Source organism: Clinocottus analis, unplaced genomic scaffold, assembly GCF_023055335.1.
Source record: "Clinocottus analis isolate CAN_PGR_092001 unplaced genomic scaffold, fCliAna1.0.p SCAF_9, whole genome shotgun sequence".
Classification (NCBI taxonomy): domain Eukaryota; kingdom Metazoa; phylum Chordata; class Actinopteri; order Perciformes; family Cottidae; genus Clinocottus; species Clinocottus analis.
In genome coordinates this window covers 13,312,043-13,338,202 of record NW_027176251.1, presented here as the reverse complement: position 1 = coordinate 13,338,202, position 26,160 = coordinate 13,312,043, and the positions used below count along the sequence as shown (strand labels likewise).

The 26,160-nt window shown below is 40.8% G+C and overlaps 3 protein-coding genes across 3 annotated transcripts; 1 reads left to right on the top strand and 2 right to left on the bottom strand.

The window, feature by feature from the left end:
• Window positions 1-463: 463 nt before the first annotated feature.
• On the bottom strand, window positions 464-10,434 carry herpud2 (HERPUD family member 2). Its single transcript, XM_068568916.1, has 9 exons — window positions 10,266-10,434; window positions 8,543-8,947; window positions 6,921-6,998; window positions 5,688-5,795; window positions 3,869-4,005; window positions 2,427-2,552; window positions 1,752-2,087; window positions 1,552-1,663; window positions 464-1,182 (listed from the first exon to the last, which is right to left on the bottom strand). Exons 2-9 carry the CDS (start codon window positions 8,687-8,689, stop codon window positions 985-987), a joined length of 1,242 nt encoding a protein of 413 aa, XP_068425017.1. The 5' UTR covers window positions 8,690-8,947; window positions 10,266-10,434; the 3' UTR covers window positions 464-984.
• A 1,346-nt stretch (window positions 10,435-11,780) lies between these two features.
• pkdc (protein kinase-like domain containing) lies at window positions 11,781-15,599 on the bottom strand. The gene is made up of 3 exons (XM_068570466.1): window positions 15,425-15,599; window positions 13,556-13,938; window positions 11,781-12,706 (listed from the first exon to the last, which is right to left on the bottom strand). The coding sequence occupies exons 2-3, from the start codon at window positions 13,924-13,926 to the stop codon at window positions 12,115-12,117; spliced, it is 963 nt and encodes a 320-aa protein (XP_068426567.1). The 5' UTR covers window positions 13,927-13,938; window positions 15,425-15,599; the 3' UTR covers window positions 11,781-12,114.
• A 1,319-nt stretch (window positions 15,600-16,918) lies between these two features.
• ankmy2a (ankyrin repeat and MYND domain containing 2a) lies at window positions 16,919-23,950 on the top strand. Its single transcript, XM_068570064.1, has 10 exons — window positions 16,919-17,098; window positions 17,296-17,360; window positions 19,029-19,167; window positions 19,272-19,370; window positions 19,771-19,931; window positions 20,822-21,036; window positions 21,420-21,555; window positions 21,702-21,830; window positions 22,517-22,646; window positions 22,948-23,950. The coding sequence occupies exons 1-10, from the start codon at window positions 16,933-16,935 to the stop codon at window positions 23,067-23,069; spliced, it is 1,362 nt and encodes a 453-aa protein (XP_068426165.1). The 5' UTR covers window positions 16,919-16,932; the 3' UTR covers window positions 23,070-23,950.
• The last annotated feature ends 2,210 nt before the right edge of the window (window positions 23,951-26,160 follow it).

Genomic DNA, 26,160 nt, shown 5'->3' with positions numbered 1-26,160 from the left:
ATAACACTTCTGTATTAGACTGCTCATCCTGAAGTTCCTTTTATTTCAATTATTTTTTTCCGGTTATTTCATATTTTTGTCCAGTTTGCTTTTTCTCACTGTGAGAATTAGGGTTCCACTATTTGCTCAGATTTTTGTTAGTGTTGCTTTTTGTCGTTCTGTAACTGTTTGTGAATTACATATGTCATTGTTATTATAATTGTATGCCATGTAACATTTACAATATTAAAATTATAAAATGGAACATAGAAAAAAAAATGTGTTAAGAAAATATTTCACATAATTTGGTACATAAAAGCAGGAGTTTATGATCAAAACAATGCAAACGATTTCTGAAAGTCCAGTACAAAGACGTTCAATCAGCTTTACTTTAACTACTGTGACATCTGTGTGTGGATGTCTCCACCTGCAGGACATCAGAGGAACTACAGATAAAACCACAGGAAGAGAAACTGAAGACCAGTCAAACCGCAGCAAGATTTTTATTCCAAAAAAAAAAGAAAAAAGCATATATTTAGGAATTAAAGATGCATATACTTACATGTGTAAATGTTCAAATACACAAAGTGGGAAAACAATGTGCTTCAGTAGCTGCAATGTCTTTATGCACATCGTGTGCACACATGAGAATTTCTTCAGGGTTGTGTTTTTTTTTTCCTTTTCAAGGTAGGGAGACAACAGTTCCCTGTTCTTCCCGTTTTTTTTTTTTGGGTCACATCCCTCATTTAAAAGTTTCAAAAGCATGACCGCATCACGGTTTTAAAATGGAAGACAGCTCCCTCCAGGTTCTCTCACCACCACCACGTCTTAATGAATTAACGATCAATGAAAGTAAAAAAAAAAAAAATAAGAAAAGAAAAATACTATCATTTCTGAAGCACTTAATCCATGAACACAACGTGAGATTAACTTTCTTTACGTTCCTTTATTCTCAAGAAGGAACAGGGGTGTTCGAGAGGTCGGGCAAGGTGGGTGGGGGTCTGTTTAGTTGGCCAGTTGGCGGCGTCCCTCTGGTATAAGTGACGTGACGAAGGTGCTGATGAAGGACCACACGGTGGTAAGGAAGCTGGACTCGGGGATGACGGCGGCAGCAGCGGGCTGGTCCTGGTCCTCATGGGCTCCAGCTACTTCCTCACCCCTGTCGTTGTCGCCGTCTTCCAACCCCTCATCCATCAGGCGCTCCTTGGACACAGATGGGATGATACAGAAAATATTGGTGATGCGATGCTACATGAGTGCAATCTGATTATTAAATCCATCAATGACCTTTTACGTTTTGGTTTGATTCAGCAGTTGAGCTCAATTTCAAATGTCATTTGGTGGAAACTTGGGCCAAAGAAAAGAAATCTGTAACTGGATGCTGAGCTGCAAAGATCCGGTTACACTCACAGAGACAGAGAGACAAAGAGACAAGGAGAGAGAGCGATCGAGCCCGTGGATATTGCGGCCATGTGGGACGTGCTGTAACCACCATATTTTAAGTTGAGAGTAAAATGTTGGACCAAAGGGTCGGAGCTGTTGCTTGGTTCTTGCGGAGTCTAAAGGGCTCACCATTTCCTGTATGTCCTGGTGTCTCTCCGGTTCCTCCTGTGGAGGCCTGGCCTGTTCTCCTTCTCTGAGGTTCTGCAGCTCCGGTCGAAAGGGAAACCAACCAACCTGATGCCTGTGGTAGAAAAAAAAAACACACTCTTTTATAACTTACTTATGGGAGAACATGGAAAAGTACACATGTGTAAATACAAGTGGCTCACAGGTAGACGAGCAGCATGGCGCCGATCACCATGACGAAGCGGCTAAAGGAGGAGTAGAAGTACACGATGCTGAGCAGAACACCGGCGCGGGACACCGTGTACAACCAGTCCAGCCAATCGCGGTTCAGCTCGTCGTCGTTCATCACCGCCCCGCCCTGCGCGTTCATCTGGATGTTGGGGTTGGCCGGCTGGTTCTCGGGCAGAGGGTTGGGGGCCGGGTTGGGCCCCAGCGGGGGCTGCACGGCTTCGTTGGGCTGGGCGGGCTGAAGAGGGGAGGGGGAAGAAGAGGAAGGCAGGGGGGTGCTGGGAGGCTGAGAGGCCGCTACCGCTGCTTGACTGATGAGGAGGAAAGATTTAGATGTTTAGAAGACAAAACAATCAACTCGACTTAAAGTTAGTCTTAATTTTTAACTGTTGAATTTGAGAGGAAGAAATATATGAATGACATCAACTAAGTAAGAGAATGAATCCCTATTGCGTTCATATTTATATAATGCATTCGTGGTACAAAGAACTTTACGTGCATGACCTTAATCTGAACTCAAATTTTGTCTTTACAAGTTGATGTAATTATTCATATCTATGTATTCTATCATGTACATTTTCTTATTAAATCCTCACCATAATTATCATCATCTTTAAAAATTGTGATAGAAACAGAAAAATCAGACTTACTATTGCATGTAGTAGTGGCGCGCGTACATCTGCTGCCACCACAGCATCTGCATGGGCATGTACATGGGGAGGGGGGGCATGTTGGCAGGGAAGTTGCCTTGCAGAGGGACCTGGGCTCCATCTGGCCTGTGGAGGAATGTCATGTTTGTTATCACATGTATTTACACTGCGTACAAACACACACCCAGTCTAACGACATCCTGTCTGCCGCTTTAGTTTTTCACTCTTCATTATCCACTTTGGAAATATATATTTTACAATTTTCTGGTCCTGCAGTTCTGCATCGTAAGAATCCAACACAAATTCACTGCGAATGACGACAGTGTTGAATCAGCAAATCTTTTTCAGTCTGAACAAAAAAAATATTGTAAACCATGCCGGTAAAAGGATTTGTCCCGGGTGGCATGTGTGTGACAAATAAGATGTCTGTACATGTATATACACAATATGTTGTTTGACAACACAACAGTTTGTTTACTGTATATATTTTTATTAGGGCTGGGCAAGTTAACGCGTTAATATCGCGTTAACTTTTCAATCGATTAACGCCGTTAATTATTTGATCATGCGTTGACTGCATTTAAAAAAAAATAAAAAAAATTGGGGCTTTTACTTTGAAGGCGTTTAATTTCAGTCCGCCCTCGTGCTTCCGTAGCTTTGCCGGACTATTTGCCGACTTAAGCCGGACGTGAAAGCACGTATTCTTCTGTAGTTTCTGTCCTCAACGAGCACCGTGCGAGCGAGTCGCTCGCCTCACAAAGCGGTCTGACTACCTGCAGCCTCGCGCTTCATATATATATATATATATATATATATATATATATATATATATATATAAATATATATATATATATATATATATATAAATATATATATATATATATATATATAAATATATATATATATATATATATATAAATATAAATATATATATATATATATATATATATATATATATATAAATATAAATATATATATATATATATATATATATATATATAAATATATATATATATATATATATATATATATATATATATATATATATATAAATATATATATATATATATATATATATATATATATATATATATATATATATATATATATATATGTATATGTATATGTATATGTATGTATGTATATGTATGTATGTATGTTAACTTGCTGTTGCTCCAGAGTGCTGTTATATTGTTTCCATAACATTACATTAGAATAAAAAAGTGTGCAATACACTAGTTTTTACTTCATTATTGAATTTGGCGCATAATGTGATTAATCGCAGAAAAATCATGCGATTAATCAGTTAATTTTTTTCAACTTTGCCCAGCCCTAATTTTTATACATCATTACTCTATGTTTTTAGAGGGTGCCCTATTCAAAGAAAAATACTGAAATGTGAATGAGATGTACATCAGTTATTTTGTGAAAGATTTGCTTACCACTGAGGGACACCAGCGGGGCTCTGAGGGTTATACTGGGGGACGCCGCCACGATACCTCAACCCATCATAACTTCCTGGGACTGAAGAGGGGGAGGAAGAGGCTGGCTCACCACCAAGGGAGGCCGTGTCTGAACTCTGAGGGACGAGATATGAACACCAATCAGAAGCTGAGTTGAACATGTTGCTGGATAAAAAGAAAATACAAAATCAATACAAAGAAAAGAAAAGAGAGGATGTTTTATAACAGGAGCTTTCGGGACTGAACCCAAAGCCAGTTTTAAAAGCGGCGTGATGTTGCTATGTAAGTTGTTTCAGCTCACTAATGATGGACCAATCTGACTTTTACTCTCCTTAAACCTCAACTGAGGGCATCCGCCAGTACAGAGTACTGATCCAATACCATGTGCCCTTCTTTTCCCAAAATGTTAAATCTGTAAAACCTCAGTCTGTGGAGCTCGTTGGATTATTTTCCTAAAGTAAAGTAACATGGAGTCAGGAATAGTTGAGTCACCAGCCCGTCGAGACTGAAGGAATGTTACAGCACGTAGTCTACAATACGTGCAATTGCAAAATATTTTCAGAAACCAGGGATCGAAACTCTACACATGAAAAAAACTAAAACACAAAATATCTCACATCTCAACAACACTTTATTAACGGCACACACTGGCTTGTTAGTTTTGAATGATGTGTCTGATGTAGAGAACCGTGTGTAGGTATTACCAAAAACCATGTGTTTTTTTTATTTCAAACTTTGTGTAAAGCAGATGATCTGCTTCAAATCAACAGAAAGACGTCATGAGTTAGTGGTTTCGATAATTGTGCCACAAATATCAGTTTTTGTGTCTTGAAAAAACTTGTAATAAGATCAGTGTCAGATTGGTGCATTCCTATGACCAATATCCTGACAGTCGTTACAATGATTGTTAGTGTTGAATGAACAATTTAACAGTCAAAATCCGCCTCAAGTTTAATTAATAGTCTATAAAGCAATGTATGCTTTAGAGCGGGGCTACCTCGTGAATGACAGCTCGCTACGATGGCGTTGTCTGGGAGTTGTCCTATAGAGTTGTGTTCATTGAATGCAGGGTTACTTGTGGTTCCCAGAGTTTTAAAAAAAATAGGTTGGGGGCTAGAGCCTTCAGTTATCAAGCTCCTCTTCTGTGGAATAAGCTTACACTTTCAGTCCGGGGGGCAGACACGGTCACCTCATTTAAGAGTAGACGTATGACTTTCCTCTTTGATAGAGCTTATAGTTAGGGCTGGCTCAGGTTAGCCCTGGTCTATCTTGGCTGTCTGGAGCAAGTTCTGCATCGGTCGCCATGGCCCTGCTGATGCCCCTCCTCTCTACCTCTTCTGCTGACATGGATTGTGGCTATTTGGATTGGGTTCCATGCCTACTACTCATTATATGAATAGTTTCTGTCATATTCATGTAATGTGCTGTAACTCTGTTATGTTGCTCAATCTGGTCACATGACATCTATTGCTTCTGTCTATCCGGGGAAAGGGACTCTCCTCTGTTGCTCTCCTGAAGGTTTCTAAAAAGGCCGTCCACAAACTAGTGGGTGACGTCAGTTTGACAACATAAACTTCTTGTCCAGAGTCTCCGATCTGAACACAACTCAACAGCATCTTGACTCAATAATTTAGCTGCCAGCACAAAAAAAAGCTCTAAATCAGACAAGTGGAAGTCAACTTGGTTGACAAACAAAGCTGCTATATGTAAACACAGACACATACACACACACACACACACACACACACACACACACTTTGAGCCCTTCGGCAGAATTGGAGTGTGTCTGTCTACTCACGCTGGCGTCAGCAGCAGAAGAGCTAGCCGTGGCAGGGCTCCGAGGCATGGGCGAGGCTGGGGGGCTGTGAGAGGTACACACTAGATGCATCATGTGGTATTCATCCTGCTGCGGGTCCACAAGTCAAGGATGTGGAAGGAAGAGGACGATGAGGCGGAGGTGAGAGCAGCAACAGAGCAGAGAGAGATACAACAAGAAAGACAGAGACAGAGCGAGAGCGAGAGCGAGAGAGAGAGAGAGAGAGAGAGGATTAGCGAGGAAATGGCCAGAATTCAGACAACACTTAAACACATCAGATCAAGCTATTGTTTCTGCACGTTTTGGTTCTCCCACAGATACGTAAACAAACTTTGTGTGTGGGTGTGTTCATTTTTTGCCAAAGATTTGCTGGTCCAAGCTTCTTAAACGAGTAGGTTCGATGCTTTTCTCTGTCAAACATAATGTTTAACGTGTTATTTAAGGGGTTTTAGACTGTCGAGATGTTATGACTCAGAATGTCATAGGAGAACAATTAACCTTAATGCTGTTCACCTCCCAGCCTAAGGGGTTGCTAATATATTGTTTTGCCGTGCTTTGCTCTTTTTTTCATTGCAGATGATTGGGCGAAGCAATTGAGGATGGAGCCTGTGGAGGCCGGCCCTCTCCCTATCTCTCCCCCCCTCTCTCTCTCTCTCTCTCTCTCTCCCCCTCTCTCTCTCCCCCCCTCTCTCCCTCTCTCTCCCCCCCTCTCTCCCCCTCTCTCCCTCTCTCTCCCCCCCTCTCTCTCTCCTCCTCTCTCTCTCCCCCTCTCTCTCTCCCCCTCTCTCTCCCTCCCCCAACCTGGCCTTGCAGCATGTCACAGATTCTTGGGTGGTGGGGTTATTAAGCGTGCCGGTAATAGTAAGCCCTTGTTGTGTAACCCTGTCTTCTGGTAGAGAGATAGGAAAGACACTTGTACTTTCTTTTGTTTCTTTGTGTGGATTAGGGAAGTTAGGTTACGTTCAAAGACTTTTTTGTTTGTTGTTTTGGGGCAGGCTTATTTTTCACTATTTTAAGACATTTTATAAACTAAACGATTAATTGAGGAAAAGGCAGATAGTTGTCAGATAAAATAAACTTTTGTTGGAGCGGTTGAATAAAAAAGTGAATATACATACTTTTAAAAAAAAGACTCTTTGGGTGGGTTGCTAAACTAAATATTATCCGTGCACACTATTGCCCATGCAATCACCTCATGCACAAACACAGCCTTACCTTTCTGAGCACATCTTTGAGCTGTAGGTGGTCTTGGAGAAGCTTCCCTGAGTAGACCAGCCGCTGGTCTTTGGACAGCTACAACACAAATGGCAGCGTATGGTGAGACAGAGAATTGACTGGCATAAAAACCTGGTGTAAATGTGTTTTTCTGTTACTTATTAAAACGGCAACAGGAAAGTGTGTTTAGGTGACTGTCGGTGACTGTCTGTGTGTGTGACTCAGTTACCAACTTTTGTATTCTTTACAGTGTCAACAGATAAGGGCGTCTTCGCCTCTAGGGGAAAGAGCCTGAGAGCAACTCTCAAACATCAAGTGTTCCCAATGTCAAGAAAGAGCCTCAGCTTTTAAGAAAACCTCAAAGCTATATTAAATGGAAATGTGAATGTCGACAATTCCATAAAAAAAAAAACGGTACAAACTCCATAAGATGATGGAGATGATGTGATACGATCACGGGCATCAGAACCACGACAACCCTGTGTGAAGTTTTCTAACTGCGGTTTCAAAGGTCAAACATGAACTCAACAGAAACGTTGCCCTTTTAAAATAAGTCAACATTTTGTCATTGGCTCTGACGTTCCGGTTTCTCACTGCGAGGGGGGAAGGCCTTGTTGTTGTGTTGAGTGTTGGAACATGAGAAGGTGAGTGATTAGGCACCTATGGATTAGATTAGATTGCTGGGCTACAGATTAGATTTAGAAGCTTACTAAAAGTACACACAGTATTTTACAATCATATTCTCTGCGCTTCATAAGGCTCTGCAGTTGATAAAAATAAATAAATAAAAAAACAAACGCAAAAAGGTCATCTTTTTGTTCACAAACCAACACAAAGCATTTATTAACCTCAACCCAGTCGCTACACAGGAGCATCGCATTGAGAAACATGATCGTGTGGAATCCTCTCCAAACAATTGGAGGGAGTGGTTTGAAAAAGGATCTTTTTACTCCACACTGTAAACACATAAAGTGTAACTTATAAAAACAACAAACGTTTTATAGTTGAGCGGGAGTGTTTGAAGCTCAAGAGATAAAATGTCTGTTTACTGTCACCCTTTGTTATGACGTCGTGTCACGAACGCGTAAGATAGTGGCTGACTGACTGCCTCAGCAGTTCATATGTGTATTTTCCATAATATAATTAATGAATTTGTGAATTTTTTTTCCAAGTTAAGTACATCTTACTCAATCTCTGTTTACCATCTCAACTATAAATAGAACTGATTCGACCCAAAACCAGAACGATGAAAAATGTATTTCACGCCAACACCTTCAAAGACATAGGATGGATATTTGTACAAATTGTATGTTAACATCTCTGGAGATTTTAGGACAAATAAAATACATTTCAAGCATTTTGGCTCTCTGGAAATGTGTCGCGTATGTTTTGTTGACCAACCGGTTAAATCAATTACACGAAAATAAATGGCAAACTAATAATTATACTAATTGTTAGTTACAGCCCTATACTTGTTTTTGTCCACATTCACATGATCATAACGTTTTTAGAAGTCAGTTTAAACTCCTTTTTAGTGTATCAAACTCCAAGTTAAGACAATCTGATTTTCCGGAGGAAAGCTTGTGAACAAAGAAAAAACGTCAAACACAACAGCGACTTACCGGCTTGCTGGGGTACACGTTGGAGATGTGACTCTTCAGCCTCTCCACAGTCCAGTTGAGGAAGCAGCTGATGGTCTGGTCATCATACTTCTGGTTGGGGGCCTTGATGACCACGGTTACAGGACTATCAACTGCCCAGGAGTCCATGGCTCATATTACTAGCAGGGCCGGCTCTGAAGAACCTGAGCTTATTGTGTCACAACTCAGGGTTCACCTGAGGAGAAAGCTATTTCAAACCCTCTCCATTCTGGGGCTCGGTTAAAACACACCTAACGCTGTATCTGCTCTGGGTGGTGATGTGGATGTGATTCCCCCTCTACAACATCTGCCTCATCTGTAGGGGAAGTTGGTGCTTTTTCCGACTTTATTGATGGGAATACTTCTGTGGTGATAGCTCTTGGATTTCTGGTGAAAGAAAAATATATAAAGAAAAGTCTCTTTAGAGGGAAAGGACATTGTTCACATATCTTATATATATGGCTGTGTGGAGCAGGCTTCTTCATACATGTAAAATATTTTTATGTCTCGTCTCAGGTTTTAGCCGTGGACTTAGAGATATCTTATTTCAGCCGTATTTTTCAAAGCTAAAATTTGCGGCTGTAGTTGAATTGCACTATAATGAAACGTGTATTATATTTTGTTGATTCCATTTATTTGAACAAGATTGAATATTAAAGATACTTCTCAGTATAACATTTGTGCTGTCGTCTCTCAGCTGTTTCGTTGACTAATGGGATGTTTGTGTTTAACTCGACTAAGAACTCTTTAATCCATTATTTTGTATGCTTTTCAATGCTTTACTTTATAGACACGTATGGGTACATCTCTAGTAAACACAAGTAACACCAAGAGGCTGCTGCTAACCTTTACTATTTTAGAATAAAAACCTGTTTCCTTTTTTTCCTGCATCTGTTTCAACTTATTTCATTGTGTGTTTATTGTATGTATTACTGTGATTACAGAACAAGTGGAGTATACATATAAGTATAAGGACACGAAAAATACATTAACAAGTAAGATTAAGACAAAAGAGAAGGGGAATGGGTAAAAATAGAATAAAATAAAGTACAAAATTATACATTACATTTGTTTCATGGTTTGTTTATTGATTGATGTAATTAGAAATAAAGCATTGAACTAATTCCACATGCGCGCGCAGGTCGAGGGTTTCGCTGCCTTGCTCAAGAGCCGAGGTGCCACTTCTCAAACACAGCGTACTTCTTTTTTTTTGGAGCTACTGTCACCTCTTTAAAACAATGTACTTCTGTTTTACAGGCAAAATAAAACCCATTCACGCATGAAAAGAGAAGCTAACCGCTGCTGAGGTCACGAGTTTCACTTCAGACTTTCTGACACCTGCTACGTTGCGTCATCTTTACAGTAAACTGTCAAACAATTAGCTTACTAACAGTCCGCTAGTCGAGCTAAACCCGGAGTACAGTACATATACTGCTAAACGCCTAGTTAACCGAACCAAACAGACGTGAAAGTATCTTCCCGTGACTCCTAATGGCTAAAATAGGTTGAAAACAAGGCAACAGAAACGGCTAACGTTAGCTCGGCCGTTGCTCGCAAGGAAGAAGAAGAAAAAAAAATCGATTGGAGTTTTACTACTGTTGCCACGGCGACAACGCGGTAAACGGCCCAACAGTGTAACCAGCTGCCGTGATGTTATCTCCGTCTGAAAGGCTTTTTATTAAATGTTATATTTTGACCCCCGTACCTGCTGGCGATGGAGGCGCCTTCGTCGCTTCGTCCCCTTCTCGGCTCGCCTGCCTTGTTGTTGTAATGTCGGGTGTGTGTGCGTGAGAGAGACCGGATGCCACGTCATCCGACCTCCTCACAACAGCTGATCCGAGCCAACACATCCTGTATGAAACCGGAAAGACGAGTCGAGGAAGGAGTTGGATCCCTCCTCTGCTTGGTTCATACATGACTTCAAAGGATGTTCTTCCTACCTTTAAAAAATAAAATAGTCTTTTTATTTTGACTCATGTCCCTTATTATTTCTCTTTTTTCTTTTTTATAAATTGCTGTTATAACCATGATGGTCTCTTACCTACAAGGATTTTTTTCTTCATAAGATAATATTGGGCAGAAAAGGATAACACATTTAACAACCCTATAATTACTTTGAGAGCATTCATTGGGAATGTATTTGATATGTACAGTATTTTGTCAACAGTAAAGAGTGAATTGAATTTTTATAATTCTACATTTGATTTACCCATACACAGAAGCCACTTTATAAATATATGTATATATAGAAATGAGCTATCTGAATTTGGTGTATTCTGCAATATTGGTACAGACACAACTTTACATTTATTCTTGGAAGGCATTTATAATATACACTGCCTGGCCAAAAAAAAGTCGCCACCTAGATTTAACTACTACTGCCTCCTGTAGAAGCGTATGGGGGCAGTGCTATGATCTGGGGTTGCTGCAGTTGCTCAGGTCTAGGTTCTACAATGACCAGGTTCAGCAATGACCAGGTTGGTCCATCAATGGATTTTTTTCTTCCCTGATGGCACGGGTACATTTCAAGATGACAATGCCAGGATTCATCGGGCTGAAATTGTGAAAGAGTGGTTCAGCGAGCATGAGACATCGTTTTCACACATGGAGTCCAGATCTTAACCCCATTGAGAATTTTTGGGATCTGCTGGAGAAGGCTTTGCGCAGCGGTCAGACTCTACCATCATCAATACAAGATTTTGCTAAGAAATTAATGCAACACTGAATGGAAATAAATCTTGTGACATTGCAGAAGCTTATCGAAACAGTGCCACAGCAAATGCGTGCCAAAATCAAAGCTAAAGACGGTCGTACGAAATATTAGGGTGTGGGACTTTTTTTTTGGTGGCGACTTTTTTTGGGCGAGGCAGTGTATATTCATTTATTGATGTAGAATATGTATTTTATGTTATGTAAGACTAAAAAAAGAGATGTTGTTCTTATGTTGTGTCCACAACTGCAAACTGTCTGAAAGGAAACCCAATATGTGCCAGCTTTAAAAACATTTCTGATTAACATTTCCGTACAAATGTTGGTGACTTCATGGCATTTTTATACAGGTGGGTTAAGTAATAATCAAAAAAATGATGTATTTATAAAGTAAAATTTATAAAGACCCCACCTAGTTATGATTAGGCTGGTGATGTTCAAAGGTCTTTACATGTACATATATTACTTTACAATTATTTCACTAATGAAATGTCTTTACAACAAACAATCATTTGTTAAATCTTTTCTTTTAATTTTATTTCAAATTTATTCATGTTTTATTGTACTCCTTATGATTTTAGGTTTGCATAAAGACACATCAACCAAAATGTGTGGACGTGCGAGGGCAATACAGAAAAGATGTATTTTTTCCATTGAAAGTGCTGCAGTATGTGAAAGAAAAGCCAGAGCGTTTTTTTTAAACTAATTCTTCCGGAATTGGTTTGCATGCTTATCTGTACGCAGGTGTTTGTGGCCGATTCAATTTTTACATATACAGATTTTCAGTTTCACCTTTCAGCCACATGCTCAGTCCTTCGGTTGTCTGAAGAGAAAAGTTTCTTTGTTCACAGTTTAAGTTTGCGCAGGACCTCCTTGGTCAACTGTTCACTGTACCGGTTGATCTTCCAGTGTCCCGGCATCCATCCCAGCAGGAAGCGATGAAAATCTGTCCACGCATATGCAAACATCTCCCTCCACTCTTTCTCCAGGGCAACGACGTCCACGTCTTCCTTTACCGATTGCTTTAACTCTGTGAAATAGTAGTCCAGAAGGGCAGGTACCCTCTTCTCACACTCCCTCTCCTCCATGCAGCTTCCTAAAAAATATACAACATCTTTCATCCCGCAGCCCCCTCCGACATACTGGAAGTCCACAGCGGCCACGTCCCCTCCGCTTTGCGAGAAACAGAAGTTGGCTAACTTGGCGTCCCCGTGTACAACAGTCTTGAAGAGACAGTCGTTGAGTGTCCTGTCAATGTCGCCGGCCGTGGCCTTCAGCTCGGCGTCGTCCATGGCCTCCAGCTCGTCCGGACGGGTCTCCAGGTGCCAGTAGGTCCCGACAGGCCACAAACCCTCTGGTGTCACACCCAGGAAGAGAGCGTGGAAGTGGGCCAGCCACCTGAGACAAGCCTTCATTTCTCCGTCCTTCACGCTGGTCCTACAAAAAACAAACAACAAACTGTTATTTGTCCGGCATGAAATGTCTTCCTCTTCTTCTTGCCTTTTAAATTAAGTCTTAAGATTGGCAAATGTAATTTAGTTTAATTTGTAGGATGTTCTTGAAAAGGGAAAGGTTAAAAACATAATGCTGCTCTTCCAATTACATATTCCATTTATTCATGTTTTAGTTCTGGCCACTTTCAGAGATATTTTGAGGGTATCTGCATCTAAATCTTTCTCTAATTGTATATATCATCCTACAAATTAAATTGTTCTCCTATGTTTGTTTAAATAATTAACGTATTACTTGTTCTCTCATTCAAATGTTTTGTATACCAAAGTCCTTTCATTGTATTGTTTTTGGGAAGTTTGGGAGTTTTTCTTACTGCCTGAGGGATTTTTTTTTTTAAATTTTGGCAAGAATGTTAGACTCAAGCATGAACTGAATTGATTATGATGGTCAAAGATCACTGACCTCACTGAAGGTTACTGAACCTTACATTGTGTTTTGGCCATGACTCAATAAATAATTAGCTAATTATGACAATGACAATTCTAGTTTTTAACAACCCTAAGAAAGGTTAACGTTTAGTGATTTTATGCCATATCAATTTGAATTCAATTGTCTTTACCGTTTTAAAGTAAAAATGTATATATAATAAAGCGATTTTGTATTTCTCCACCAGGAGTATATCATGGCATTGTGTAGAAACATTGGAAGTATTTAAACCATTATGTAGGAGAATAGTATGTACATTAATGTAGAAGCTGTCCTCTCATTTAATGCACTCTGCTCAGCAGAGCTCCAGACTGTCTAGTGTTTCGTACACAATGCGTGTTCGTATACCTTCTCTGATCGTAACCCGCAACGTCCAGATCCTCCAGCACGATCAGCATCTCGTCTCCTTGGGAACAAGCAGCCAGGCAGACAGGGGTCCGACAGCTCCGATCGGTGGAGTAGCTCTGGTACCAGTGTGTCTCCACTTGGTAGGATCTCACTTTACGCATGTGGGAACGATCCGTGTTCCAGCCGCCGGGATGCTCGGCCTCCTCTGGGAACTTGACGTGCTTGACGACCACAGACGGCCGGTCGCAGCCCTCCAAGTGCAGCCGCACAATCTCCCCGTAACCGCTCCACAGCGTCTGGATCTTCGCGCCGACACGCAAGGAAGACGCCCCGCATGCCCGCAGGATGAGATCCTGGTGCTCTGGTTTCATTTCCAGTCAGAGCTGAAAAGCAAGGAGGAGGAGGAGAAGGAGGAGGAGTATGTCAAGTGCATTAAGTATAAATTCAAGACTCTTGTATTTTACTTACTTACTTCTATTTCCCTACATTTCAGAGGCAAGTGCTGTACTCCCCTACCTGCATCTTGAGATGTGTTGATATTTTTTACTAGATTAGTTGTTCTCATGGACTGCAGGATGTGTTACTTTATGTGTTACTTTAGCCTCTTTGATCAGTTGTAAAACATATCAATCTTCTGGGCTACTGCAGAAACATTTCGGCCGGCCCTGTCCGTATGTATATTATTAACGGCTCATTCTTTATTAGATTTGTGTGTGTGTTTGCGTGGATAAAAAGAGAGAAAAGAAAGAGAGACTAACAGAGAGAGAGAGAGAGAGAGAGAGAGAGAGAGAGAGAGAGAGAGAGAGAGCGAGATAGTGGTTGCAGCAGCCGCATGTTACACGAGAGGTCCCGGTTAAAAAACCCGGGGTTTAGCAGTACACACACCTGAGCCCGAGGCTGCAGAGAGATCTATATAAATAAATATATCTATATAGATAAATATATTTTGTATTTAGATATTTTTAAAAAGTTGGGCTATTCTCTGCATGGACTGGCAGATGTCCAGGTAGAGATACTGAATGAATTAGTGAATTATATAAAAGGATTGTTTAACTATATTAATCAACTTTAGTCTTGAACTAATGAATAATAATAATACATTTAAATGCATCTTAAAATATAAGACATTTTCGTCACATTACTGGACATTGGTTTTCAAAGAAAGGACAAAAAAAGAAAATACATGTCTACCCGGCAGTTTGGTACTGTTAACTGTTCAAACTCAACTGAATTGAACGCTGAGTATACTCTTATGGTTTTTTTCACTTTATTTGTAGCAGTCGCCTCATTGGGCCATACAGTCTACCCACACAACTGCAGACCCGGCGCTGCTCAGGAGTAATTCAAGTTCAGTTCGTGCCATCCGGATTTGAACCCGGGTCTCACGCACGGCATGTGAAAGAGTAGACACACGTTTATTTATCTTAGTTTTACTGGCTTTGTTATGTATTAGTTGCTTGGGTAGGTCAGACTACGAGGTCATACTAGAAGACAGACATAAAAAAGACAATCCGCATGGACTCTTAATCTAGCCTCAAGTAATCTAGATGCCCTGAAGCGTTCATGTCTACCTTTTTTTGTTTTTAAATAAAACGGCCTAAACTGAGCCTTCATTCATTCTCTATGGCGACGGTGAAATCCGCCGATGTAATATATCTTTGGCCGCAAGAGGCGCAGTGGAGCCGTTTTGAGTTTCGCCAACTGAAATGTAATAAGATTTAGTGTTGACATGTTGTTGTTCACTTGAAAGCTGTAAAGTTAGTCGTGTTTTTTTTTAAAGTGTTTTAAGCGTAATTTGAATCACATGACCGTGCATAGACGTGCACTCTGAGTAACGTTACTTCAAGGTTCATCCAGTGTATCACTTACCTATCTCATAAATGTTCAGGTTTTGTCATCCAGAGAGCGGAAACAGGCTTAATTTAGGTTTCCTTTTCACACATTCAGTAGATACTACTGTGCTATATACATATATTGTAACTATGTAACAATAACTGTGTCTCAAAAATGCCAAAACTGCCGCAACCAAACGCTTTTTTTTACTCCCTGCTTTACGTCAGATAACCGGAAGTAGTCCACACACCCACAGCCTTCTGTGTGACGCTTAAAGCCACAGACGTGGAGTAAAGAGCGCTCAGTGAACACTGCTGACACCTGCTGGTTCGGAGAGCATCACCAGCAGCATGTGGTCCATCTCATTATAGCAAATGGAGAGTTTCAGGGCATATGGTTGGACACTTTAATTGTAGTTCAGTGCGGATGCCTTTAGAAAGTGCGTACTGTTTCATGCATTATGTATTTAATTGGAATATACTACTTTCTCGTGACATGACACCTTGGACTTTGACCCTCTTGTCTATATGTATCTGCCCCGCCCAAGAATTGTGGGTCAATATAGCCATAAAAAAAACATGCTGGCCCAATCCCAATGTGCCCCCTGAAGATTTAAATCCTGAATCCTCATGGACTTACTGGTGTCACCTGTGTTAAATGGTTTAGTGTTAGAGGGGACAGCACTTTGCTGCAATAAAATATCTTTTTAGTTTGCCATTCAAATTAATTTACATACCGTTTGAATTTGTCAACATCTGAATACATTAGTGGATTAAACAAACACATAGTAACCATAAATTAATGTTGCAAACAAGTGCTGCTTACATTAGTAGTGTATTTTTAAGTAATTGTGCACATTACGAGTGCAGTATGGAGAACTCTGCACCCCAAACAAACTCCCTGAAAGTCCCCACACAAGTCCACTTGACTTGATAAGTCTGTGTAAGTGCAGGCAAGATCAATTTAGCCAAAGGTGCAAACAAATACTTCACTGTACTTCCTGAATAAACTCAACGGGACATGAAGAGAGACGAGAGAAAGACTGTTCTATATTCTCTTCCTCACATAATAATATTTGCAACCCATAAAAAAAGGATACATAAAACAGCAAAATGCTGGGATTGCCCCTAAAGCTTCTCTGATAATGTGTCTGTTTAATCTATTTCTGCGACACACAGATAACTAATCTGGATATAACGATGCATGAAGACTGGACAATAAGGAACGACACCTTCTCACTTGTTGTCCACATTAAAACTTACATTTCTGAATGAACTCTCTCGACTTCTGTGGAACTGATTTTGTCCGCAACAGAACAGGGGTGTACTATCCGAAAACATCGTTGTCTGGTTTATGATTTATGCGTCTTTGTTGCAAGTAAATATGATTTTACCTGCATATATATTCCTCAGTATATTACATTTTAATTATTTACAAAATGTCTGCTTTAAAGGTACCAGGATTAAAATTAGAAGTATGTTTTTTTTTATGAACACCCCTGCTTACACGTACGTAGTGGTACGATCCAAATAACAGCTAGCTCCATGTCCGAGCTTGAGCAGACTGCCAGAGACACGAAAAACCTTCTTTTAACCAGGAACACCGCGCCTTTGCACCCTAATTTCAACCTATTAACCACCGACATGTCTACACCGAAGAAGGGAGACTTGTCCCCAAGCGAGTTGGAGTTGTTTGTGGTTATCACTGCAGGTAAGCCTTCTCCGCTCAAGCTAATCCCTCTCGAACCACTATATCCCACGTGAGCTAACTCGGTTAGTTTAAGTGTGTTATCTTGAAGCCCAGGGCTGTGAACTTAACTTGTATGCACGTGCCTGTTGTTGTTTTTTCTTGTAGAGTCATATAAGTGTGTATTTTATAAGCAATAATACTGAATTGTATCCACTTAGGAAACGTTCAAGAGGCCTCGAGGCTGCTGGGCTGCAAGGATGTTCGAGTCAACTGCTTGGATGAGGTGACGAGAGCATGTCTGTCACTTCGAGCACACTAAATGATAAACCTTAATTCAATTTAATCCCACGTTTTATGTTTCAAGTATTTGTCACGTGCAATTATAAAGAAGCAGTCGTCAGGCTTCATCCATCAATGCTCATTCAATTTTGCAGATTAAACGGAAATCCAGGACAGAAAAGATAGCACACATACTGTCATGTAAACAAGGATGAAATAATCATAATGCCACAACAATTTCCCCTTAGTTTTGGTTTATTTATTTGCACCATGTAACAAAACACCACAGATAAATAATTGCTGGCGAAAATAGAGGGAAACCTGTTATGTCTGAAATTAATCACGCTGTTAAATCTTATGTAATTATAGTTTATGTTCATTGATGATTATTATTCATGAGGCTGAAGGATCAAGTCTCGAATTTGACAGGAATTAACCTGCTGCGTTTTTTTTAATGACAATTTGACCAAAAAAAACACCTATACTGCTCGTAGTATCTAAAGTATTTGTATGCGCCACAAGGTAGATTTTTACTCCATTTACAAGGTTGGACTGTGCTACTTGAACCAAATGAAGATGGGAGCGATGCATCTCCAGGTTCTTCTGACAGCAACGATGCCTCACAACTTTTACTCTCACATTAATTTAACCGTATTCATAGCTTCTGTTTTATTGTAACATTCTCATGTTTTTTTTTAAAGCTGACAGCTTTTGCAAAGTGAGTCTTCTGTTAATACAAGCTTCAGTCTGTAACTCGTGAACGTAGTCGTTCGTGCATAAGTGTCAAATGTAGGCGAGAGAACACGGTAAGATCCTTGAGCAAAGCTTTTCCTTTGTTCGGTGACATATGTGTGGGACAAGAGGACATGAGTCAGCACACTTGAAGGGCTTTGGAGGACGTCCTTCAGGTACTCCTTTGTCCATTCTGTCTCTCCTTTGTGTCCGCCTGTCACAATCAGGTGATTCAAACCGATGTTTTGTTCAGAAACTAAAGTTGTGCAAGCACAAGACGAGGAATATGCCATCATGTCTAAAACAAATGACAGAATGCCAAAAAAATACAGAGGAAAAAAGTTGATAATCATTTTAAGTATCAAAAGCTAAATTACACATTTTTATGAGCACAAATTTAAATCCCTGGTTCCAGCTGAGGTTTGCTGCGTCTTTCTATTTTATATAATTTATATAATATCCTTCAACATGTAAATTGATTATCTTACTCTTTTTTTTTTTGTCAAATGCTGCCAGCCATTAAAATGGGAAATTTTCATCTGGAATTTAGTTGACGATGAAAATAATGGATTACTTGAAGAAAAAAAATCAGCAGACTAATGATAAACAATTGTGAGGCTTAATGCTTGCAAATAATATTTAACATAATGGTCTTCATTAAGCCGAATATTTAAACCTTACAGGACGACTTAACAACAGGTAAGGGTGCAGTCATTAGGACAACACAGACGGAGATAACCAAAATAAAATTAGCAAATTAATGAAGTTTAAACTCATTTTTATTATAATTATTATGAAAAGGGGAGTATTAAGTGTTTGACAATGTTTTTATTTGTGATTTTATAAACATATTTATATTAATGATTAAACCTTATTTTTTATCGGAACTTTTTCATGTAAATTGTCTTTAGGCTTTTGTTTTTGTTTGTCTGGTCCACAGTACGGGATGACTCCTCTCATGCACGCTGCTTACAAAGGAAAGGCCGACATGTGCAAGTTGCTGCTGCAACACGGAGCGGACGTGAACTGCAACCAACACGAGCATGGCTACACGGCGCTGATGTTTGCCGGCCTGTCAGGTTGGAACTGACCACCACAGTAATATGATACAAAAATAAATAAAATATCATCTCTTATTTTGTTTCTTTGTGTGTTGTGACTCCTCTTCCCTCCGTGGCTGCAGGTAAAACCGACATCACGTGGATGATGTTGGACGCGGGGGCGGAAACTGACGTGGTCAACTCCGTCGGAAGGACCGCCGCACAGATGGCCGCCTTTGTCGGTACGGCTGTTCGTGACGCTGTCGTTGAGCATCGTCATAAACACACAGCAAAAAAAGACGAACTTTCAGTGTTTGGGTCTTCTTGATACGCAACATGCAAAGACTAAATCAAACCCAATTGTATTTAAAGAAAAGTCTTGTTCAACCGGTCAGACGTTTATGAAGCACTGCAATCCAAGTCGGTAGTCAACAGTTTGAATTTCAAAGATCTTGATAAAGTTTCAGACTTGAATGACCGTTCCATTAGACTTTTCCCCTTCTGAGATCTTTTTTTTTTTTTTTTTAAAACAGTCGTTCTAGAGTTGCATTTAAACCGCTTATTTAAAACATGTGACAAACAGCCGTCTATTCATGTTGGGAGAAAAAAATAAATGAACCGTCTCTTCTTTTCCCTCTGCAGGGCAACACGACTGTGTCACGGTGATCAACAACTTCTTCTCCCGGGCCCGACTGGATTATTACACCAAGACCCAGGGTTTGGAGAAGGAGCCCAAGCTGCCACCCAAACTGGCCGGGCCCCTCCACAAGGTCATCATGAGCACCAACCTGAACCCCGTCAAGGTCGGACAATGTTGGTTTTTATTGTAAATGTGGTGTTAATAATAATAATAATAACTTTTTTCATACAGATAGTACCTTTTTATAAAGGCTGAAAATGAGGCTCCATTTGTGGCCAAAACACTTGACTTCCAACGGCTTTGAACAGAAATGCCTTCTTCTGTTCCGGCTTAAAAAGGGGAACTCCACCGATCTTACACATCAAGTCTGGGAGAGGGGGACTGTGAAGCCTTTCATGGCTCCAGAAGGAGCAGCAAAAAAAACAAACAAAAAAAAACAACTAATAAATTGCCTTAAGTGATGTCATCTGAGTCGGCGTCGCCGGGTCTGAACCGGCCCGCTGCTGGTCTCTGCTGCGGGCTACTACCATGACACACCAGAGTATGACAGTGGTTGAGTTGCGTTGTGGGTAATTTAGGCACCAGTTTTTGTTAAAAAAAGAAAAGAAAATGCATTGATTTTTAGCTTTTTGTTGAAACTGTTGACCATGAGTTTGATAATGTTAGAGGAGCACAGTTCTACATTCGTGGAGTACTCCTTTAGATAGCACCGTGATACAAAATCTTGTACATTTTGATGAGACAGCCCTGATTACAAATTTATAGTGAACCATTTTATATGGAAATATTGATGATGCTAAATAGTTTGAAATATTATTGTACTTCACTGTCTTCTATCCATTTAATGAATGTATTGTTTTTTGGCTTGAGGTCTGCAGCTAAGATCGGGAAAGACGAGGGAATGTTTGTCAATTTGAGCACAAAAGTGATCAAATAATAATTCAACATTATCTGTAAAAACGTCAAAAAAGACGATGCAGAAAAGCTGCAACAATGGTGGTGTTTTCTTATTGGAAACAAGTGGATTTGTAGAGCGTTCCTTGTGTTTTGCAGATGGTGCTGCTAGTGAAGGAGAACCCCCTGGTGGCCGAGGTGGAGGCCCTGGAGAAATGTCGCCGCGTGATGGAGCTCATCTGTGAGAAGTGCATCAAGCAGCAGGACATGAACGAGGTGCTGGCCATGAAGATGCACTACATCAGCTGCGTGCTGGGAAAGTGCGCGTCCTTCCTCAAGGACCGCGAGGACAAGCTGGACGGCCTCGTCAAGAGGTGAGACCGATATTTAGGATGCCGTTTCAGAGTGGTAAAAAGCTGCATTGGATTCAATCACAGCTTTTATCGCACCTGATTTATCACTGCAGCAAGATGGAGGTTTGTGTGATATTTAACATCTTTCACTGAAGCACCTAGTCATAGTTATTTACATAAACATCTGTTAAATAAACAATAATCTTTTTTTGTTTTATTTGCTGATCTTTTGGTCGAACTGACAACATCAAGCTGTTTAACTAAGATTCGTCAGATACAATCTTCAACTTGACTGAGAAATACCTGATAAGTGTTTTTTTAAATGTTTTATCCTGATAATGGTTGTAAAGTGATTTGCATTTCCATTATGAAAGCTGACCACCTCGATTTTCCCCGTCCTGCAGCTTGCTGAAGGGTCGGGACCGCGACGGCTTCCCCGTGTACCAAGAGAAGTTTCTCAGAGAGTGCATCCGCAAGTTCCCCTATTGCGACGCCACTCTGCTGCAGCAGCTGGTGCGGAGCATCGCCCCCGTGGAGATTGTGAGTTCGGATGAGAGTTCATTATTGTATCTACCAGTATTCAGCTGCACCCTAATGCGTCGTGCGGTGGCTCTGAAAAATACGTTGCTCCCGTCTATTCTCATCTCAGTGTAAATGTTCTGGAAATCCCTTTTCTGTGCTTGCAGGGTAACGACCCCACAGCTCTGTCGGTGCTGACTCAGGCCATCACGGGTCAGGTCGGCTTCATGGACGCAGAGTTCTGCACCTCGTGTGGCGAGAAGGGAGCCGAGAAGAGATGCTCCGTCTGCAAAATGGTGAGCGTCCAAACGACCCAGACGTATCAACTTACATCTTTTCTTCATGTGCAAAGAGTGTCAATGCAGATCTTTTAGAACAATAAAGATAATGTTCTATCAGGCTCTTTTTTTCTTTTGTTAGACAGCGAGAGTGTAGAGATCCTACAAAGGTCCCTGGTTAAACGTTGCATTTCATGATCGGCGTCTCAGGCCAGGGAGAGAAGCGTCACCCACATTTTAAAGGCGGCACACTGTATTAAATGGATCCTGAGCTTTGGGACATTAAAGTAGAGCTTGTTGATCATGAGATATGGTGGCAGATATAGAGAAAAAAGAAAAGAAACATCATGTAAACATCTGGAGCTTAATACCGAGCCAAGTAACCAGGAATCGTGAGTAAGCTGGAGGTTAACATTTTTGGCAAATTGGTGCCATTAAAAGTAGAAGTAGCTATTAGCAGGTCCTGTTTGTAATGAACCCAATGATGTACAGACGAACCTTGGATTATTTTGGTGCTGAAGGAAACTTAAAAACGTGATGATTCTCAGGCAAGTTCGGTTTTAGGAAGTGTCTGTTTTTTTTAACATACTTACAGATATGATAAATAATCTTTTTCTTTCTGCTACTTCTTCCTTCCGAGTTTGTGATTTTTGAATGATCTTAATCCATGTTCACAGTCCCCTCTTTTTTTTCACTTGCACTAGGTGATCTACTGCGACCAGGCCTGTCAGAAGATGCACTGGTTCACCCACAAGAAAGTTTGCAAGACGCTCCAAGAGCAGAGAGAGGAGCAGGAGGCCGAGTCGGCCGAGATGAGGATGCAGCAGAGCAAAGGTACACACACAAGCACAGATTCACTTCCAAAGAGTGGCAACATGACAAGAGGTGATTACATTTTAACCGGCATGCATCTGAACATTCACTTTAGTGGCCATAATGTATTAAACCAGTGGTTCTCAAACTTACTGTGGCTGCAATTAACCTGTTTTGCACTGAATATCTTTTCATTTGTTCGATGTAGTCTCACCTGAAACCAACATGACGGAACATGAGAACTGTCGACATTCACCTTCATATCACACGTGTTTCAGTATTACGGCCCGTCGGACTAACTGTGTTGCTTCTTTGTCTTCAGAGGAGAGTGAAGCTGTGAAGGAGGCCAGCTGCTCCATGCAGGAGCTCTCGGTGGAGGCCAACAACGACGCCCCGCCCTCAGACATCTCAAACTCCTCTTCCATCCCACCTGCAGAGAACTGAGCGGGTCAGAATCCATCCATCCGTGCAGCACCGACGGAGAGCACTAACCGAGACTGACAGCCAGACGAAGACGGACCAGCCGGAGACGAGAACCCATATTTATTATCCACCGGAGACCGTGTCGAGGGCTGCGGGGACACTGACGAGGAAGGTTTGTGGTCGCGGCGGGCGGTCATCTTTTTTTCTTTTCTTTTTTTTTATATATATATATATGTAAAAAAAAATAAAAATCCAGACAATTTTATTGTATGTAAAAGTTGATCTTCTTGTAGTAGAGCGCTCTGGGAGTGGGGGCATGCAAAGAGCTAATGGTTTAACATCGATGATGGAGCGCAATTTCTGCCTTAAGAAACTGTAGCAACCTGAGCAGGAAAGTCGTGACTGTGTAGCCAACCGCAGCAGCGGTTTGTTTGATACGTACTTGATTTGTTATTGGGATGTTTTTTTGGGGGGGGGGGGGGGTTTTGTACTGGTAACTTCATAGCAGGTTGTGAGCGGGATGGCAGGGACGCACAATATTGACCAAAAATGTATATTTTTAAAAATATAAACATAAACATGATTTTGAATTACTGTCTTTCCTTTTGGTTTAGTTTGCAACAAATCATGAGCATGGATGTCCTCTTTCAGGAAAGTGTTTTTTGTGACATTCAACAAAGAATGTTGGATTTGTTTTGATCATCGTTGTTTACGCAGCACAAGAACACAACATTGTAGTCGTGTGGCTTTGATAGTCTGTCATTTATTGTGCCGCCTGAATGGACCACGATGTTTCAGTCACATGAGGGATCCCACGAGGCTTTTTGTTTGTCCTGAACACCAATGATGTCCACACTGTCAAACAACTTAATCACGCTAAATAAAGACTGTCATCAAAGTGATCATATTGATTTATTTTTTTTGCTGTAAAGTCTTTCACACGGGTCTGAAAGCATCATATTGCCTGTATTTGTTTACATTAAAACATAAGCGGAAGTAGCGGATAGCAGGTGCTGTTGTATTGTACCCAAAGGTGCCTCGTCAGCTGTCACAGGATTAGTTTGGTGCTGAGGAAATCTGGAAAAAAAATTACAGACTCTGCGGCAAGTTCTTTGTTCGCTAGAGTTTTTTTGCAGATTTAGACAATCTGCACACGGATATACTGACAGATGTTAAAATATCCTCTGAGTCATCTTCTTCACGTCATCCGGTGCGTTTCTAATGGAAGGAAATGCGGTTTAAAGGGTAATTTTGTCCCCAACTTATACAAAATCTAGTAATTTACTCATACTTTTCTTTCACAAATGTACCAGGGCAAGAGATCACTGCTGACTTTACAAGAGTACTCCACCTATGTCCTGATTATCACTACACTCAAATAACAACGTTTTTAATGCCAATTTAGTGCGAGTCCCACCCAGAAAAATCTACTTTTACAGTTTTTTCTCAGGAGTTTTTTAATAGTTTTTTGCACACTGCAATCACGCGCTCCGTGTCGTGACTGGAAACCCCCCTCAGCTTTAGGGGCGCACTGTCATCCGTCTGCAGAAGGCAACTGACTGGAGGACACGATGGCGCTCCTGGTTATCTGGAAGGACCTCCTCCTCTCCACCAACGGTTTTCTGTTTCAAATTTCTGTCTGAATATATTTTTACCCCACCCTCCCCCCATTATTTTGAATAAATACATTGATTGTGATCTATTTTCATGTGTTTTCCTCTATAAATATGAAGCAGATTAGTGATTAAACGCCTGCATCCTTCATCTGCAGAGAAGGCAAATCTCCAGCAGAGGGCAATGTTTTACCACAATGAACAGAAACTAAGTCGGTTTACTTTAGCTTGCAGCTTCAGTTATTCACGTTGTGGTTCATAAAAATGTGCAATGGACTCTTCATCCTTACTAGCTGTACATTTTAGTACTGAAAGTATTGCAACTTAAACTTTAAGTACAAAAAAGTACAGGTATACATTAAGCAGACTGCTCATTTAAAAATAGTACATATGAAATAATTATTATTGTTGATGCATATAGTACAAACGATACTATATGCATCGATAACATTTGAAACGATAACATTTTACATCTTCAAAAGTATTGGAGTATAATGAAAAATGCAAATACTCAAGTAAAATATCCCTCAAAATGTATTTTAAGTACAGTACTTTGATTCTTTCCACCACTGTTACGTCTGCAACACGCTACTAATTCATAGCAGATAAATGCAGCGTGAGCATATTAGTGTTAAACCTTAACGGTGGTAAAAGTACCATTGTGTTTGTCTTATCGCTCTCAGGGAACAACCGCAGAGGAGATGCAGCTCTCATCCGATGTGTGTCGTCCGCTGTGGGATGTTCTCCAAACTCTGTAACCGCAGTGACCTTTTCTTTCTTTCTTTGTTCCAGGTGTTATGCATTCCTTTTGTTCCCCCTCCGGTCGACCCCCGCCACACCTCCCGTTGCTGCATGTGGGTGCTTCCTGATCCCGCTGCTTGTCAGTATGTCTATTAACCCGGCCACCTTTCGTTTCCCATGAGGGTTGAGGGGGGACTCCCGAGTCCCCTCGGCTGAGTTTCTCTGCTGCCGAGGGCACAAGAAGAGGGAGCCCTATCATATTCACCTCCCCGCGCTCATTCAACCTGGTCCCTTAAGAAGCTCGGGGGGTTTAAGTGTAACTAGTCCTTTGGGAAGAGCTGGCTATGTTGCCCTTTTATTTTCTGTCGGAAGTGGAGTGAAGGAGCCTCTGGTGCTGCTGTTTGAGGACAAACAAAAGAGAGGAAACAATAACAGAAACCGGGAAGCGTAATGACAGACTGGCTTCACCTGCTGAGGAGACTCAAAACCACCTGAATACGGAAAAAACATTTATTAAAATTTCCTTCATATGGCATTCAGAGCCTTAATATAGCAACTGATAATAAATAAATTGTGTCTGTGATTATGTTGCCGTGACGACACGACAGGTGTCAGAGAGCTGCAGACTTTTACGGGTTTCAGAGGGAATTCAGCAGACGTCTCAGTAATAGATCATCATGAGTTCTGCTGTGTTTGTGTTTGGCTCATTGAAAGGAAGCAGCAGTATGATGAACGATACGACACATCAGGGTTTTGTC

Coding starts and splice junctions, on each gene's coding strand:
- herpud2 (XM_068568916.1), bottom strand. CDS start 8,689: ATGGACTCCTGGGCAGTTGATAGTCCTGTAACCGTGGTCATCAAGGCC. Junction 4,006..5,687: donor CTTCTGCTGCTGACGCCAGC/GTGAGTAGACAG, acceptor CTCGTCCCTCAG/AGTTCAGACACGGCCTCCCT. Junction 1,183..1,551: donor ACCAGGACATACAGGAAATG/GTGAGCCCTTTA, acceptor TCTGTGTCCAAG/GAGCGCCTGATGGATGAGGG.
- pkdc (XM_068570466.1), bottom strand. CDS start 13,926: ATGAAACCAGAGCACCAGGATCTCATCCTGCGGGCATGCGGGGCGTCT. Junction 12,707..13,555: donor GCGGGTTACGATCAGAGAAG/GTATACGAACAC, acceptor TGTTTTTTGTAG/GACCAGCGTGAAGGACGGAG.
- ankmy2a (XM_068570064.1), top strand. CDS start 16,933: ATGTCCGAGCTTGAGCAGACTGCCAGAGACACGAAAAACCTTCTTTTA. Junction 19,168..19,271: donor GATGTTTGCCGGCCTGTCAG/GTTGGAACTGAC, acceptor CCGTGGCTGCAG/GTAAAACCGACATCACGTGG. Junction 19,932..20,821: donor CCAACCTGAACCCCGTCAAG/GTCGGACAATGT, acceptor TGTGTTTTGCAG/ATGGTGCTGCTAGTGAAGGA.